Consider the following 13,664-nt stretch of genomic DNA (forward strand, 5'->3'; position numbering starts at 1 on the left):
AAGAGAGGTCCCAGTATATTGTGTGTGGTGCCATCCTTCGTCTGGTGGTTCTGAATGCTAAAAACAAGAAGTCTGAGAATCAAAGCCAGTAAGCAACACCACTGCATGGCCTCTGAATCAGCTTCTTCCTCCAGGATCCTTTCCTGTTTGTGTTCCTGTCCTGACTTCCTTAATGGTGAAGAGCTATATGAAGTGTAAGCCAAATAAACCCTTAACTCCCTCAGTTGCTTTTCCTCATGGTGTTTCAGCACAGCAATAGAAAGAAGACACAGATCATAATCATTAAACAATTATTGGAAACATTTTAATTTGGAGGAAATTTTACCAGGAATCATTGTGGTTTGGGGATATGGTCTGTATTTACCTCAGTAATGTAGCTGACCAAGGATGCTGTCAATTGACTCTCCACGTGTGCTTACATTATTGATAACACTGTCAATATTCTTTGTGAGTACTTTTTGAGGCAATGGCCCATGTGTTTATTTCAAACTAAGTAATGACACTGAGAAATATAATCAGGAATATATACATAACAATACACTTTAAGATGTTGAGACCGAATTAATAAGTGTTTGTGTCCACACTGCCATACATTTGTAGCAAGATACGCCTTTATCCATGTTGAATGATATCCCATGTGATTTTCTGTCAAATTACAGATCAAATGCTGGTAATCTTGTATTTAGATATGTATATGTATACAGTTATTATGCATATTTAATTATATGCATAAACCCTGAATTCATTATTTTCATAAAAACTATACAAGCAGAAATTCTTTTCCTCTATTTACAATGTCTGTCCATCTGTGAAAAAACCTTAGACCACAGATGTCTAAGTCTGGACATCATTGCTTCAGTCTGCCCAGTGGTCAGAATATATATATATATATTTTTTTTTTTTTTTGGTTTTTTGAGACAGGGTTTCTCTGTGGCTTTGGAGCCTGTCCTGGAACTAGCTCTGTAGACCAGGCTGGTCTCGAACTCACAGAGATCCGCCTGCCTCTGCCTCCCGAGTGCTGGGATTAAAGGCTCAGAATATAATTTTAAGAATTTTAAAGATTGATTTTTTTTCAAAAAGTAATAACTGAGTTAGGACTAGAGTACAGTTATAAATTCATTGCTTATCATATATAAAAAACCTGGGTTCCATCTCCAACACCACAGCCACCACCATAACATAAAATTGTAAGTTGAGAATCATAGCACCCATGTAAGAAACAGGGTGAGGGCGTGTAATTGTAACCTGAACACTAGAAAGTGAGACTGAGGAAGATTCCTAGGGATGAATAGCCAGAGAGTTTAATCAAATCAATATGATCAAGAGTCACTGAGAGATCTCATTTCAGAAAGTATGGCAGATAATAATAGGAGCCTTTTAATACTGTCCTCTTACACACACACTCACACATACACACACACAATAATTGAATGAAGGAATAAATAAATAAATAAATAAATAAATAAATAAATATAACAACATTTGTTTCTATTACTTTCTGGTGCCTAATCAGAAACTTGAGTAGCCATGGCATCCCAAATTCTATCACAAAGCTGTCTAGTGGAGCTTTATTGTATTTCCTCTATATTTTTTAAGATATCATTGAAACAATATAAATGGAGTTCATTAGTTCATGAGTTGAGGTCAGTTGGTTCCAAGTTGACTAAGATTACATAGCTCCTGTGTAACTTTATTGAAAGATTTACTCAGTTTCAAGTGGTCACACTTTGCTCTGATTCATAACCTCAAGATTAACAAACATGACATATTAAAGGAAACAGTTTAATTTTTGTGAAAATATCATACATGAGTAATTTATTTACATAAGTCTACCCGTCTCTCTCTTATTTAATTCCTCCCTTGTCTCCCTGTAAAATTCACTACCTCTTCTTTAAACACATACACATGCACACACACACACACACACACACACACACACACACACACACACATATGAGGGTGCTATACATAAATACATGCCTTTAAGTACATTAGTGTTGTTTGTATGTGTGTATGATTAGGCTGACCACTTTGTACTGGATGATCTATCGGGGACTCCTCCTTAGAGAAGAATGAGTATATCCCTCTCAGCAGTCATTAATTGCCTATGAGCACTTCATGGTTGTGATCTGTGAGATTTCCCCATCGATGATGTTATGTCAGTTGTTATTGTCGTCTTTCAGATCTTGCTTAGGCATTCATATCACTGAGATGTCATGGGTGGAGTTCCCTCTCATACATAGGATAAACTATCTTACAATAGATCACCTGGTCTTCTTGCTCTTAAAATCTTTCTATTGCAGGAGTTTTAGGTATAGGGGTTTTGTTGTAAATGTTATCAATTGTGGATGGGCACACCATTTCTAGTTCTCTGCATTTTGACCAGTTGTGTCTCTCTGATGATCTCTAAATGGTGTGAAAAGAACTTTCTTTGGTGAGGGGTGAGAACTACACTGGGTAGAGGGCAAGTATTTAAAATACAGTTTGTAATCATACTGATTTATTAAAGTGGCAGTAGTACATTCTCCTCAAGAATCCAGGGCCTCAGTAGGCACAAGGGGTTGGTTGGGTTTATACTATCAGAAATGAATTCTCTCCAACTGAATGAGCCCTAAGTCCAATTAGGGGACAGGTCGTTTACGCCTAATATCTAAGTTCCTCTGTTGTACCCTTGGGAACACCCTGACAAGGTGGTCACTGTTGTAGTTCTTAGGCTTTATGGACGGGACAAACTGTTGATTGTTTTTCTTCCTTGGCAGCTTGCATAACACCTTAATACTGTGAGACCTAGTCTTTTGACAAGTTTTCAGATCAGTGGGAAGAATTTTCCAGATCAGTGCCAACTTGCTTCTTTGAAGTCCTGTGCCCAAAGTGTGCAGTGGCTTCAATAATAGAGTATTATCTTAATGTTCTGGTAGGGCAACAGCAATAGCCTATATTATTTTGGGAGCCTTTTGTATTTCTCTAATCAGCAACCAAAATGGAGGTTAGTCATGTATATCCTTACTCTTATTTACCTCTCCTCTATCCCGCTTCTTCCATATTGGTTTTTCTCTTTCCCAGTTAAATAAACACACACCCAGTTTTTCTTATTTTTCCACAGAAATCATCAAAGTAAAAACACCCATGGTGATGTTGAGAAAAGAAGCTTTAGCAGTAAGGTGGCTGGTAGAACACAGGTTAGAGATGAACAAAACATTGCTTTAAGGCAGCAAATTGTATTAGGAAGTTTTAATGTCAGACAGGCTTCTCTCCTTCTCCCTCCCTATCCCCTTTTCTCTCTTCATTTTTCCTCCTCTCCCCATAGGCTCTCTTCCAGATTAGGGTGGTGATACTTAAAGTCCTTCCCAGAGCGAAATTTAAGTAACACCCACCCCTTCTAAGGTCACAACAACAAAGTGAGGCACAATTCCCACCAAAGTTCTCTCTGGAGAACCAAGGAGTTAATTGGGTTCTTTTACAGAGGTGAGGGGTTACTTATAGGGTTGTTGACACTCTTCCCCTAACAGAATACAATGAAAATCCTTACCCAGCGTGGATGAAGATATTCCTGTAGCAGTATAGATGGAGAATGCCCTGCCTTTGTATATTTTCTAGTTCCTAGCCCAAGTCACCTGAAGAATTGCCAGTTGGTAGCAAGAAGTTGTATATTGGGAGAGCACAGGGACAGAGACATGAATCTCAAACAATCCCAGCTGACATGAACTCTTGCAAAATGGGACTAGACAAATGTTCCAAGATGATAGTGGATTGACTCAGGGGACAGTCACTCACAAGACCACAGTTGGAAAGCCTTTAATTCACAGGGGTTAGGGCTTTGGCTTTGTTAGAGCTGCAAAATGGAGCTCCCAGCCCCTAGTATTTCTAGGTTCTAGACCAGCAGTTCTCAACCTGCGGCTTGTGACCCTTTGGGGGTCAAAAAATCTTTCACAGGGATTGCCTAAAACTGCCTGCACATCAGATATTTACATTTTGATTCATAACAGTAACAAAATTACAATTATGAAGTAGAAATGAAAATAAATTCATGATTGGGGATCACCAAAACATGAGGAACTGTATTAAAGGGTCATAACATTAGGAAGGTGGAGAACCACTGATCTACACCTTCCAATAAGACCATGAGAATCTAAGGCAGGGTTGCACAAAACTGATGGTAGGGAGCCACTGATAGCTCAGGCATGTGGTTTATGATTCTGCCCTGCCTTCATCCAGGGGTGTCAACAGTCAACAAACCCTGCCGGCATAATCCTTTTGCAAGATAGTGTTTGCTTGACTTCGAGGGCAGTCACATACACCAAATGGCCTTAAAAAAAAAAAAATAAAGTCTCTATGTTCTCTCTCTGCTCTAATATTTTCCAGAGTTATCCTGGTCCTGCTGGTAGTCTATATAACAACAGAACATAGGTGTTTGCACCACAAATATATACTCTTTCCTTGAAAAGTGCAGACTAGCCGATTCTTAGAGAAAACACACACATGCACACTCAAGTGCGCATACACACACGATTGGGGGACTGATTTACTGAAAATTTGGTAGAACTCTTTTTTGGAAAATAAAAGCCTTTTTAAGTTTGCTTCCTAGATATGATTATAATATTTATCTGAATAAAACATTTGAAGGTATGCTACCAATTAGGTATGGGAAGAATTTTCACAAAGAAAAATCATCTTTTCCTAAAAGTAGAGTTCCCCTGGGAGAGAGGACTTTTGCTCTTTATATCGATTAGAAGAGTCTCTATTCCTTATCATTGGAGTTCTGACACTCAAGGCTCTATACCTCCTATGAAGGCATGGATGCATATATATGTTTGGACATTCCCCTTAGCAGATATATGCACCATACATTACTTGGCTGCCCTGATGAAAGCACTGACATCTTCTACAAAGGCACTGACTACCACAAACAATGGCTGATCAGCCTGGGGATGCTGGCAGAACAACATTTGAGAAGGCGGCAGATATGAAAGTGAGGAGTAGTCACCCTTCTGAACTTGGAAAAGCACATTCCATTAGGCCATTAGTAATTAGTTTTTCCTGCCTAAAAAGCATTCCAGTCTCGGATAGACTTTCAGAAAGCTTCATGTGCCCTTTCTGGGAGAGGACAGAAACTTTTAGATAAGCCTTCTATTTAGTCTGTAGATAAAATAGTTAAGAAAGAGAAGATCACTTAAGGGGGAAAAAAGCTCAGTCTGAAACCAATAAAATGGAGAAATGAGCTTCAGTGGGATGGTACAGGTAGAAAGAGGTGGAAGAACAAAAGGTCAAAGGGCAAGCTCTTGAGTAGGATGTGATAGCGTACATCTTCCTAGCTCACAGAAGACTGGTCAGCAGGATTGCAAGTTAAAGACAAACATGAACAATTTAGCAAGACTGGATTATTTTTGTTTATTTTGTGTGTGTGTGTGTGTGTGTGTGTGCTTTAAAGAGGTTATGACGACATTTCTACCTTTTTATTATTCTATGCAGCTTCCTCATGTTATGCTTGCTATGCATGTTATATATTCCTTGACTCCTGATCCAGATTCAGGGATGACCCTGCAGATTAAAAAAAAAAAAAAAGTTAGGCCTAAGGTAGTGAATCACTATGACATAGCTGGAAATTAATAGAAAAGGTATACTAATGTGGAAAGGCAAATTGTAAGGAAAGAAAATGCAGATAAAGAGATGCTGTGTCTCTTTCTGTTTGCACACTTGCTTTATAAATAAAATAAGTATCAAAATCAACATTACACCAGAGATTCTGTAGAACAGGGGGAAACAAGGAGGTGGTCTATGGGAGAACACAACAATGATAGCATCTAGGACATTTATTCTACCAACCCTGGCTATTTTACAATCTAAACACTAGAACTAGACAGTGCAATTTCTAAAAGAAGGAACTTGCTTTAAACTCCCGAATATCCTAGGACTCTGGAAGTATTAAAGTTTTATGATCTCATTATCATCTGTAAAAATAAAAAATAAAAAATGTTCAAAATAATCAACACTGTGTAGCTTAAAATTTCCCCCATGTTCCTAGGTATATGCAAGATAGACAGCTGTATTTATGGACGGTGACTTGAAGAACCCTAATGAAAATACAGATTTTGTTACTGACATCTTCTCTAGCCTTGTTAAAATGCTGCACATATTATATTATTCATGGACGGCCCAGATTGTGATCATAATTGAGGAAATGTTCCCCAGAACCCAGTTTCCTTGGGTGTTGTTTATTAGTATGTAGTCAGTCGTACTTGCTGCTCCTTGTCATATGCTGGCTATTTTCTCTCTTTGTTTCTTTTTATGTTTTTCTCTGCCAGAGGACATATTTTTAGAATCTATTGAAATTAGAGAGTTCAGTGGAAGTAGATATAATCAATAAAAACATCTTTGACATGGAAACAAAGAAATTTGAGGAAAAAAACAAAACCCTTTATTTATTGTTATTGGAACTGCTTTAAGAAAGCGTTGGTTACTACAGAAAAACAAATATCTTACCTAACCAGCCCTTGCAAATCCTTAAAATTTTGGAGGTAATTAGCGGGTAGACTGCATTTATGTGACTGAGAAATTAAGTAGGCCAAGTCATCTCACAACATATGTAAAAGAATAGATATACAAGTTGAACTGGAACAGATATTTCTTTGAATTTTAACACAATTTTGCTTATATATTTTAAGGACAGACTGGCAAATGTAGCACAGAAAGTTACTGGTTACTGGTCATTGTTAGGTTATATTTTTGCCTCACCGTTGATCTGCAGCTTGTGTGCTGCTCATTTCATTCTAATAACTTTGACCCAAGTACATAAGAAAATGGTACATGGGATGTTTCCTTAGGTTACTAATTGTCATCGCCATTAATGCTGTGATATAAAAACATCACAGAATATTCTTTTATCCCATTTATTGAAAATAGATTTTTTTCTCATATAATATATTCTGATTTGGTTTTTCCTCCCTGTATTCCTTTCAGTTCCTTCTCAACTCCCCTCTCAATTGGATCCATCTGCCCCTTTTCAGAAAACAAATGGTATCCTACCATAGGAAAAGTACTCCAAAAAATACAGTTCATGAAGCCAGGATAAGTCCTGGTCCCACTGCCAGCACTCCTCAAACCACATAACTGTCACCCACATTCAGAGAGCTTAGCTTGGTCCCATGCAGGATCTCTAGCTGTCAATCCAGAGTCCCTAAGCTCCCACTAGCTCAGGTCAACTGTCTCTGTGGTTTTCCAAATCATGATCTTGACCTCTCTCCTCCCTCTCTTCAGTTAAGCTCCAGGAGCTAGGCCCAGGGCCTGGCTGTGAATCACTGCATCTGCTTCCATCAATTACTGGGTGTAGGTTCTATGATGACAGTTAGGGTAGTCACTAATCTGATTACAAGGGAGACCAGTTCAGACATCCTCTCCACTATTGCTAGGAGTCTTATCTGGGGTCATTCTTGTGAATTCCTGGGAATTTCCCTAGCACCTGGTTTCTCCCCAAGCCCATAATGGCTCCTCTATCAAGATATCTCTTTCATTGCTGCCCATCTCTGTTTTTCCCCCACTTCTGCCATCTTGAACCCTCTTGTTCCCATCTCCTATCCCTTTCCTTCAATTCCCCTTCCCAGTTTGCTGAGCCTTGCTTAATACAGGGGGGAAGCTCTTGGTCCTGCCTCAACTTGTTAAAACAGACTTTGTTGACATCCCAAGGGAGGCCTTACCTTTTCTGAGGAGTGGGTGGAAGTGGAATGGGGAGGTTTGGGTAAGGATAAGGGGATGGAGGAGGAATTGGGGCCAGCATGGAAAATTAAAAAAAAAAATTCAAATATAAAAGAAGAAAGAAACCAAATTGTCTTTTAAGGGATAATGACAAAATGGAATAGAATACAATAATATAAAACAAGAACCAACATAACAGAGTAAGAAAATACAAACATACAGAAGGAGAAATGCCCAAGAAAATGTACAAGAAATAAATAAAGATGTGGAAACACACTCATTCATAAAAATGCTACAAACAACTGGAAACAAAAAATATGTACAAGGGATTTGTATGGTAAAAGATGGGAGAATATATATTAATACGTATTTTATAATTAATATATAATGAAATAAAACAATAAAAACCCCAAAATCCTGACATGACCTTATAAGAAAAGAAACAAACAAGTTGAGTTTATTTTCTGTTCAACATCTATTGCTGGGCATGCTGCCAACCCTTAAAAGTAGCTTGTTTCCCCAGTGAGACTCTTTTTGAGATAACTTCTGGGTTAGGGATGGGGGCAATAGCCTGGGTTGTTTAGGGAGTCCCATGAGATCCCTTTAGCCAACAACTCAATTAAATATAACCCAATTCCAGTACTGGGAGGTTCATTTGTTGACAAGAAATGGCCAGTTGAGACTGTATCCCTCATTATTTGGCAATTTCATTTAGATCTCCTTCACTCACTCACACACACACACACACACACACACACACACACACACACACACATTAGGAAACTATGTGTAGACTAATGTCTAGGTCTTTGATTTGATTCCATTGATCCATTGATCGACATGTCTGGTTTTAGTACCAATACCATATTCTTTTTATGAATCTAGCTCTATAGTAAAATTTGAGGTCAGAGATGGTGATACCTCCGGCAGTCCTTTTGATATTCAAGATTTTTTTTTTATCTATCCTCTCTCTCTTTCTCCGCACTCTCTCTCCGCACGTGTATTTCCACATGAAGTTAAAAGTTGTTCAAGATCTGTGAAGAATTGTGTTGGAATTTTGATGAGGGCTGCATTGAATCTATAGATTGCTTTTAGTAGAATGGCCATTTTTACTATATTAATCAGTAGTAGGCTTTCTCAGACCAAGAGCCCCTGAACAGAGACTTGTTATGATTTATGGAAGTGTGGGTGGCCCTGGCAGGTTCCACTGAAGGTGGCAGAGACTGAGGTGGATAGGAGACAGATAGATTAAGTCATGCAAAGATAGCTTGAGTATGGAGTTTATTTAGTGGGTATTGAGAGGATATAATGATAAAGGAGTTATGAAAAGGAGAGAGAGAGGGGGAACAGAGAAAGAGAACAAGGAGGGGGAGGAAGGGAAGACAGAGGCTGCCTCTTCAGAACAGTCAGGAAAAGGATGAGAGGAGGAGCCAAATCAGCTTGCCTCAGTGGGAAGGGGGAGATTAGGAGTTAACAGAACTTGTCTCTTAAAGGGACAGGGTACCCAGGTGACAGGGCAGGCCCACATAATTACAATTATACATTCCGGTCTTTTTCTAAAAAGGTAAGGAGTTAGGCATCACAGTTTAAGGGGATGAAGGCATCAAGTTCTCAAGATTGATTCCAGCTGACTTGTGGGCAGAGTCTTGGGGGACCTGAGAAAACTAGGATATTAGTCATGGGGTAGCTGGTTGCTTAACTCCTGTCCAAGATTTGCGGTGTGGAACTGCCTGGTGTCTCTTGGACCTGGTGAGCTGTTGGCAGAGCAGAGAACTAGATTATGTTTAGGTAGAAAAAAATTCTTTAGGTCCTGGTAATTGAGGAGGATGGTGTCAGGGCCAGGGAATTGATAGAGAGGTGTATCTGACATGTTTAAGGTAAATCCTTTAACTCAGCTCCCTGGAACTCAGAAGAATTCTTTATGTTTGTGAAAACATAAATTTTAAACATGTACGTTGTGTAAACAGCAGCATATTTATGCCAGAATGACTGTGACAGATGTTCTTGCACATGAAAAGTATATTTAGAAAGTGACTGAAGAGAATTTAAAATCTTGAACATGCACTATAGTAGTGGTAGTACTCTGCACTACTTCAAAATTGTCTTGAAAATAACATAGTGTAAAAACAATCATGAGCCTTAAAACAATCTACTTCAACTTTTGATATATTTGTTGCTGCTGTGCTTTACTTTCTGAGACAGAGTCTCACTTATTTGTTAGGCTAGCCTTACACTGCTGCCTTCAAGAGATGCTCTCACTTTAGACGCCCTTGGAAGGAAGATTCTAGGTGTACCACCATGTCCAACTAAAACAGCCTATGGTGACTATATAGCTTATCAAAGCGTTGTTTGTTTAGTCAACAGTGTGCTGAGGTGCACTTGTGGAGCGTAAGAACATGGGAAGCCACAATGAAAGGACAATTTGCAGCTTTCAGTTCTCTTCTGCCACCATGTGGGGCCTGGAAGTCAAATTCAGGTTGTCAGACTTCATTCACTGAGCACCATTAGAAACATCAAGGTTTGAATATCCACCAACAGTAGGGACAACAGACGCTATCGAAGACTGACCAAAGATATTGATAGTCAAAGCGACGCTAAAAAGGAAGAAAAGGAACTCCAGCTTGGATTGTTTTCATTCAATTTTATCCACAGTTTGCATCGGTAATATACATTTAGTGTTCCATTTTTTAAATGCATCAGAAAATCAATTATGATAAATCTGTGACTAATACAAACGTTTCTGAATTCTTCAAAAAAATTCAGTTAGAAAAGTCATTAAACTAGCATTCTATAAAGATAAGTATTAAACAAATGGTTACGCATTTTTACTCATTTCAATTTAAACATATCCAACATCACTTCTTCCTTGTGCCAATGTGGTCATAACGTTTAACAGAAGTAGCTATCTCATGATGTTTTGGGCCCGATAAGATATTCTTCGATTATTCAATTCTCCTCAAATCACAAAACCATTCAAATAATGATATCCATTCTTAATTCAATAACTGATGAAGTAAATATATAAAAAGCTATAGAAAATATTTAGGATAAAATTTACACTAAAAAGTTACTAACAGAAATATGGCAGGGTCTTGAAACAAGGTTGTCATTGTGGACTACGCTGAAACTGCATTATAAGTGATATTGGTATTGCCTTTTGGCACAATAATAATTGAACTGCTGTGTTACAGGCCCCAAGAGGACCCATCTTGAAAAGCATTTTTATTTGCTATCAAGTATGAGCACTGAAGTTCGGGTGTGTTTTCTCTATAAGGTAATAGGTAACTGACAAGTGAAATGTAGTAAAAATAATTACCTAAAGTTTCACAACTATTTCAATAATAACAAAGCACAAAATACTTGGAAAATAACACAAGATTGATTAATAAGAGGAATTTTATACCACAATAATCATGAGAGAAGTATGAGTGATTGTTTTAGTTGTTAAACTTTTTGAAATTTGTAATGCTGTCAACTGTCTAAATTAAAAATTCATCAGCTAAGGTACTTCCTAAATTACCTATATTATCCAAATTTCCGATAATGAGATTCATTATGTCAATGGGGATATTTTTGAGATCCAATGATTTAATCTTATCTAATTAGATCAAATATTTAAATAATAAATTATCAATACTTTATTTCTTAAAACTTACAGTAATAAAAACCTTTCACTCTTCAATAGTTCCAATTTGACTCATGGGGACTAAAAAGAAAATATCTATATTCTGAAGCCAAGATTAAAAAATATGGCTCCATGACAACTAACCAAAATAATGTAGAATTATTCCTAAAATCAATCCTTACCATAGTATTTGGCACATGACATTTTACATTTTATAAATTTCCTTTGAAATACCCAGGCCAATGGTTTTATTAAGTTGCATCCATATTAAGAGGTAACAAGTGCAAATAATCACACGGTTAGGAAATGATACTTGTTTGGCTACTGCAAAAGTGAATAAGAAGGCTCTTCTACAGGAAACTGAGTTATTCATCACAGTAATGTTTTGGAAACATTCCTGCACTACTATCACCATAAGTTTATCCATCTTCAAATCAAGCAAGGACTTTACTGAACATACTATTTCATGAAACAGAATGTGTTTAATTCAATATCAAATTTACTTGAGTATCATAAGAAATGCATGATCCAGAAATGGCCAAATTTTGAATCAAATCTTGCTTCTCAAAGGCCGCTATTTTAATACGGAAGGCAGTGCTTATGTACTTAATGTTCTCATAAGTCAAGATATAAACAGGAATAGTGACAGTTACATGAAAATGTCCTTGACAATTAGTACTTCCCTAGCCCTCCAAAGTCTTACTGCTTTGTGTAATGTTTTCAACACAGAAATAAAATACTCTTCAGATAAAACAATTAAAAGATGATTATGCTTTTGCAAAATTAAATAGCATAAATTAAGCATATTAACATTTTTGACAACATGAAAGAACCAATTTAAGAAAAAACTGCAATGGGTTAACTAAGAAACCACCAATGTGAGGTAATTTAAACCCTCACATATTATTGACCGTACAAAACCTACCAAAATATTTTAAAATCCCATTGATTCTATTAATACATAAAAAGAAATTGCAAAATGCTTAAGACTATTTGAGATTCATCAATTACACAGGCACTTCACATGTAAACAACCTACAATATAAATGAAAATATTTTGGCACCAACTGATAATACTAAAAGAATTGAATAATGCCAAGGTTTTGTTTGTTTCATGTTTTCCTGGGAAACAAAACAAAATATTGAAGAAATTGTGTACAAAGTAGGAGTATATGAAATAACTCAAATATATAATTGTTTTCCTAAAATATTACTTTTATCCAGATGGTTACTTGTATACAGTGATGTAAAAATATTCAACTTAATGTGATTATTAAATTCAAAGCATGTTTTAAATTTTGTATCAATTTGCATTTTGAAAATCAGTCAAGGTTCTTCAATGACATAATAAAAGGAGAATTTCAATTTATCAAAAACTCCTATAAATTAATCCAATTTTCCTCCAAAAGTTATTTGGACAACTCAGTTTAAATCTGAGATCTTAACGTAATTCTGAAAAAAGAAACCTAAGGCAAACTATTTTTTTACTGAACATTCTTCATGATTTTAAGATATCTGAAATCATTTCAAATACATGAAATTATACACGTATGTTTTTTTTAATTGTCACATCAAGCCATAGAAAGCTGAGATGCCTTGGTAGTAGGTAATTCAAGGAGTGCCTGAACCGTAACACCAACTTTCACAAGCCCTCGTTCTTCCAAAATATGGTGAGGCAAGCAGAGTCTCTCCTGGGGACAGAGAAAAAAAAATTTAAGTCTGGAACAGATTTTAAAATTTTGCTTATTAAATTACTTATTTTATTTTTTGAGATTGCAATCGCACCATTTCATTTTCCCCTTCTCTTCCCTTCCTTCAAGCCAATTTACATCTCCCTTCTCTTGAACCCAATAAAAAGAGTCTGGTTATTCAAAATGGTTTATTAATTTATGAATTTTATATGTTTTATCAGCTGTGCACCAGAAGAAGTCAATGGATTTCATGGGAATACAGTTATAGACAGTTGTGAACTGCCATGTGGGTACTAGAAATTGAACTTAGGACCTCTGTAAAAGTAGCTAGTGCTCTTAACTGCTGAGCGATTTCTCCAGTCCCAAGTAGGAGATTTTTATAATATTTTTTCTATTCAAATGAAAGGAAACAATATAATAATTTAACATTTTTCTTCTTAATTATAATATAAAATGTGAATCACCATGTGGTTGCTGGGACTTGAACTCAGGACCTTTAGAAGAGCAGGCAATGCTCTTAACCTCTGAGCCATCTCTCCAGCCCCCTATAAATATTTTTTCTTCCTTCCATTTGTGTGTTTGTGTTTGCTTGTTGAGGCAAGGTTTCTTTCTTTCTTTTCTTTTTTTTTTTTTTTTTTTTTTTTTTTTTTTTTTTTTTT

General features: G+C 36.7%; 1 protein-coding gene across 6 annotated transcripts in view; it reads right to left on the bottom strand.

Moving 5' to 3' along the window:
• Positions 1 to 10,315: 10,315 nt before the first annotated feature.
• Lrch2 (leucine rich repeats and calponin homology domain containing 2) overlaps positions 10,316 to 13,664 on the bottom strand; it is a 97,191-nt gene continuing 93,842 nt past the window's right edge. For all 6 annotated transcript variants that reach the window (XM_050129083.1, XM_050129081.1, XM_050129080.1 and 3 more), the window contains one exon: positions 10,316 to 13,005. In XM_050129083.1, coding sequence (XP_049985040.1) covers positions 12,886 to 13,005 — 120 coding nt within the window. In that variant the 3' untranslated portion in view covers positions 10,316 to 12,885. The remainder of the gene's footprint in view (positions 13,006 to 13,664) is intronic.

Source organism: Alexandromys fortis, unplaced genomic scaffold (assembly GCF_014885135.2).
Source record: "Alexandromys fortis isolate MF-2015 unplaced genomic scaffold, M_Fortis_MF-2015_v1.1 scaffold_247, whole genome shotgun sequence".
Classification (NCBI taxonomy): domain Eukaryota; kingdom Metazoa; phylum Chordata; class Mammalia; order Rodentia; family Cricetidae; genus Alexandromys; species Alexandromys fortis.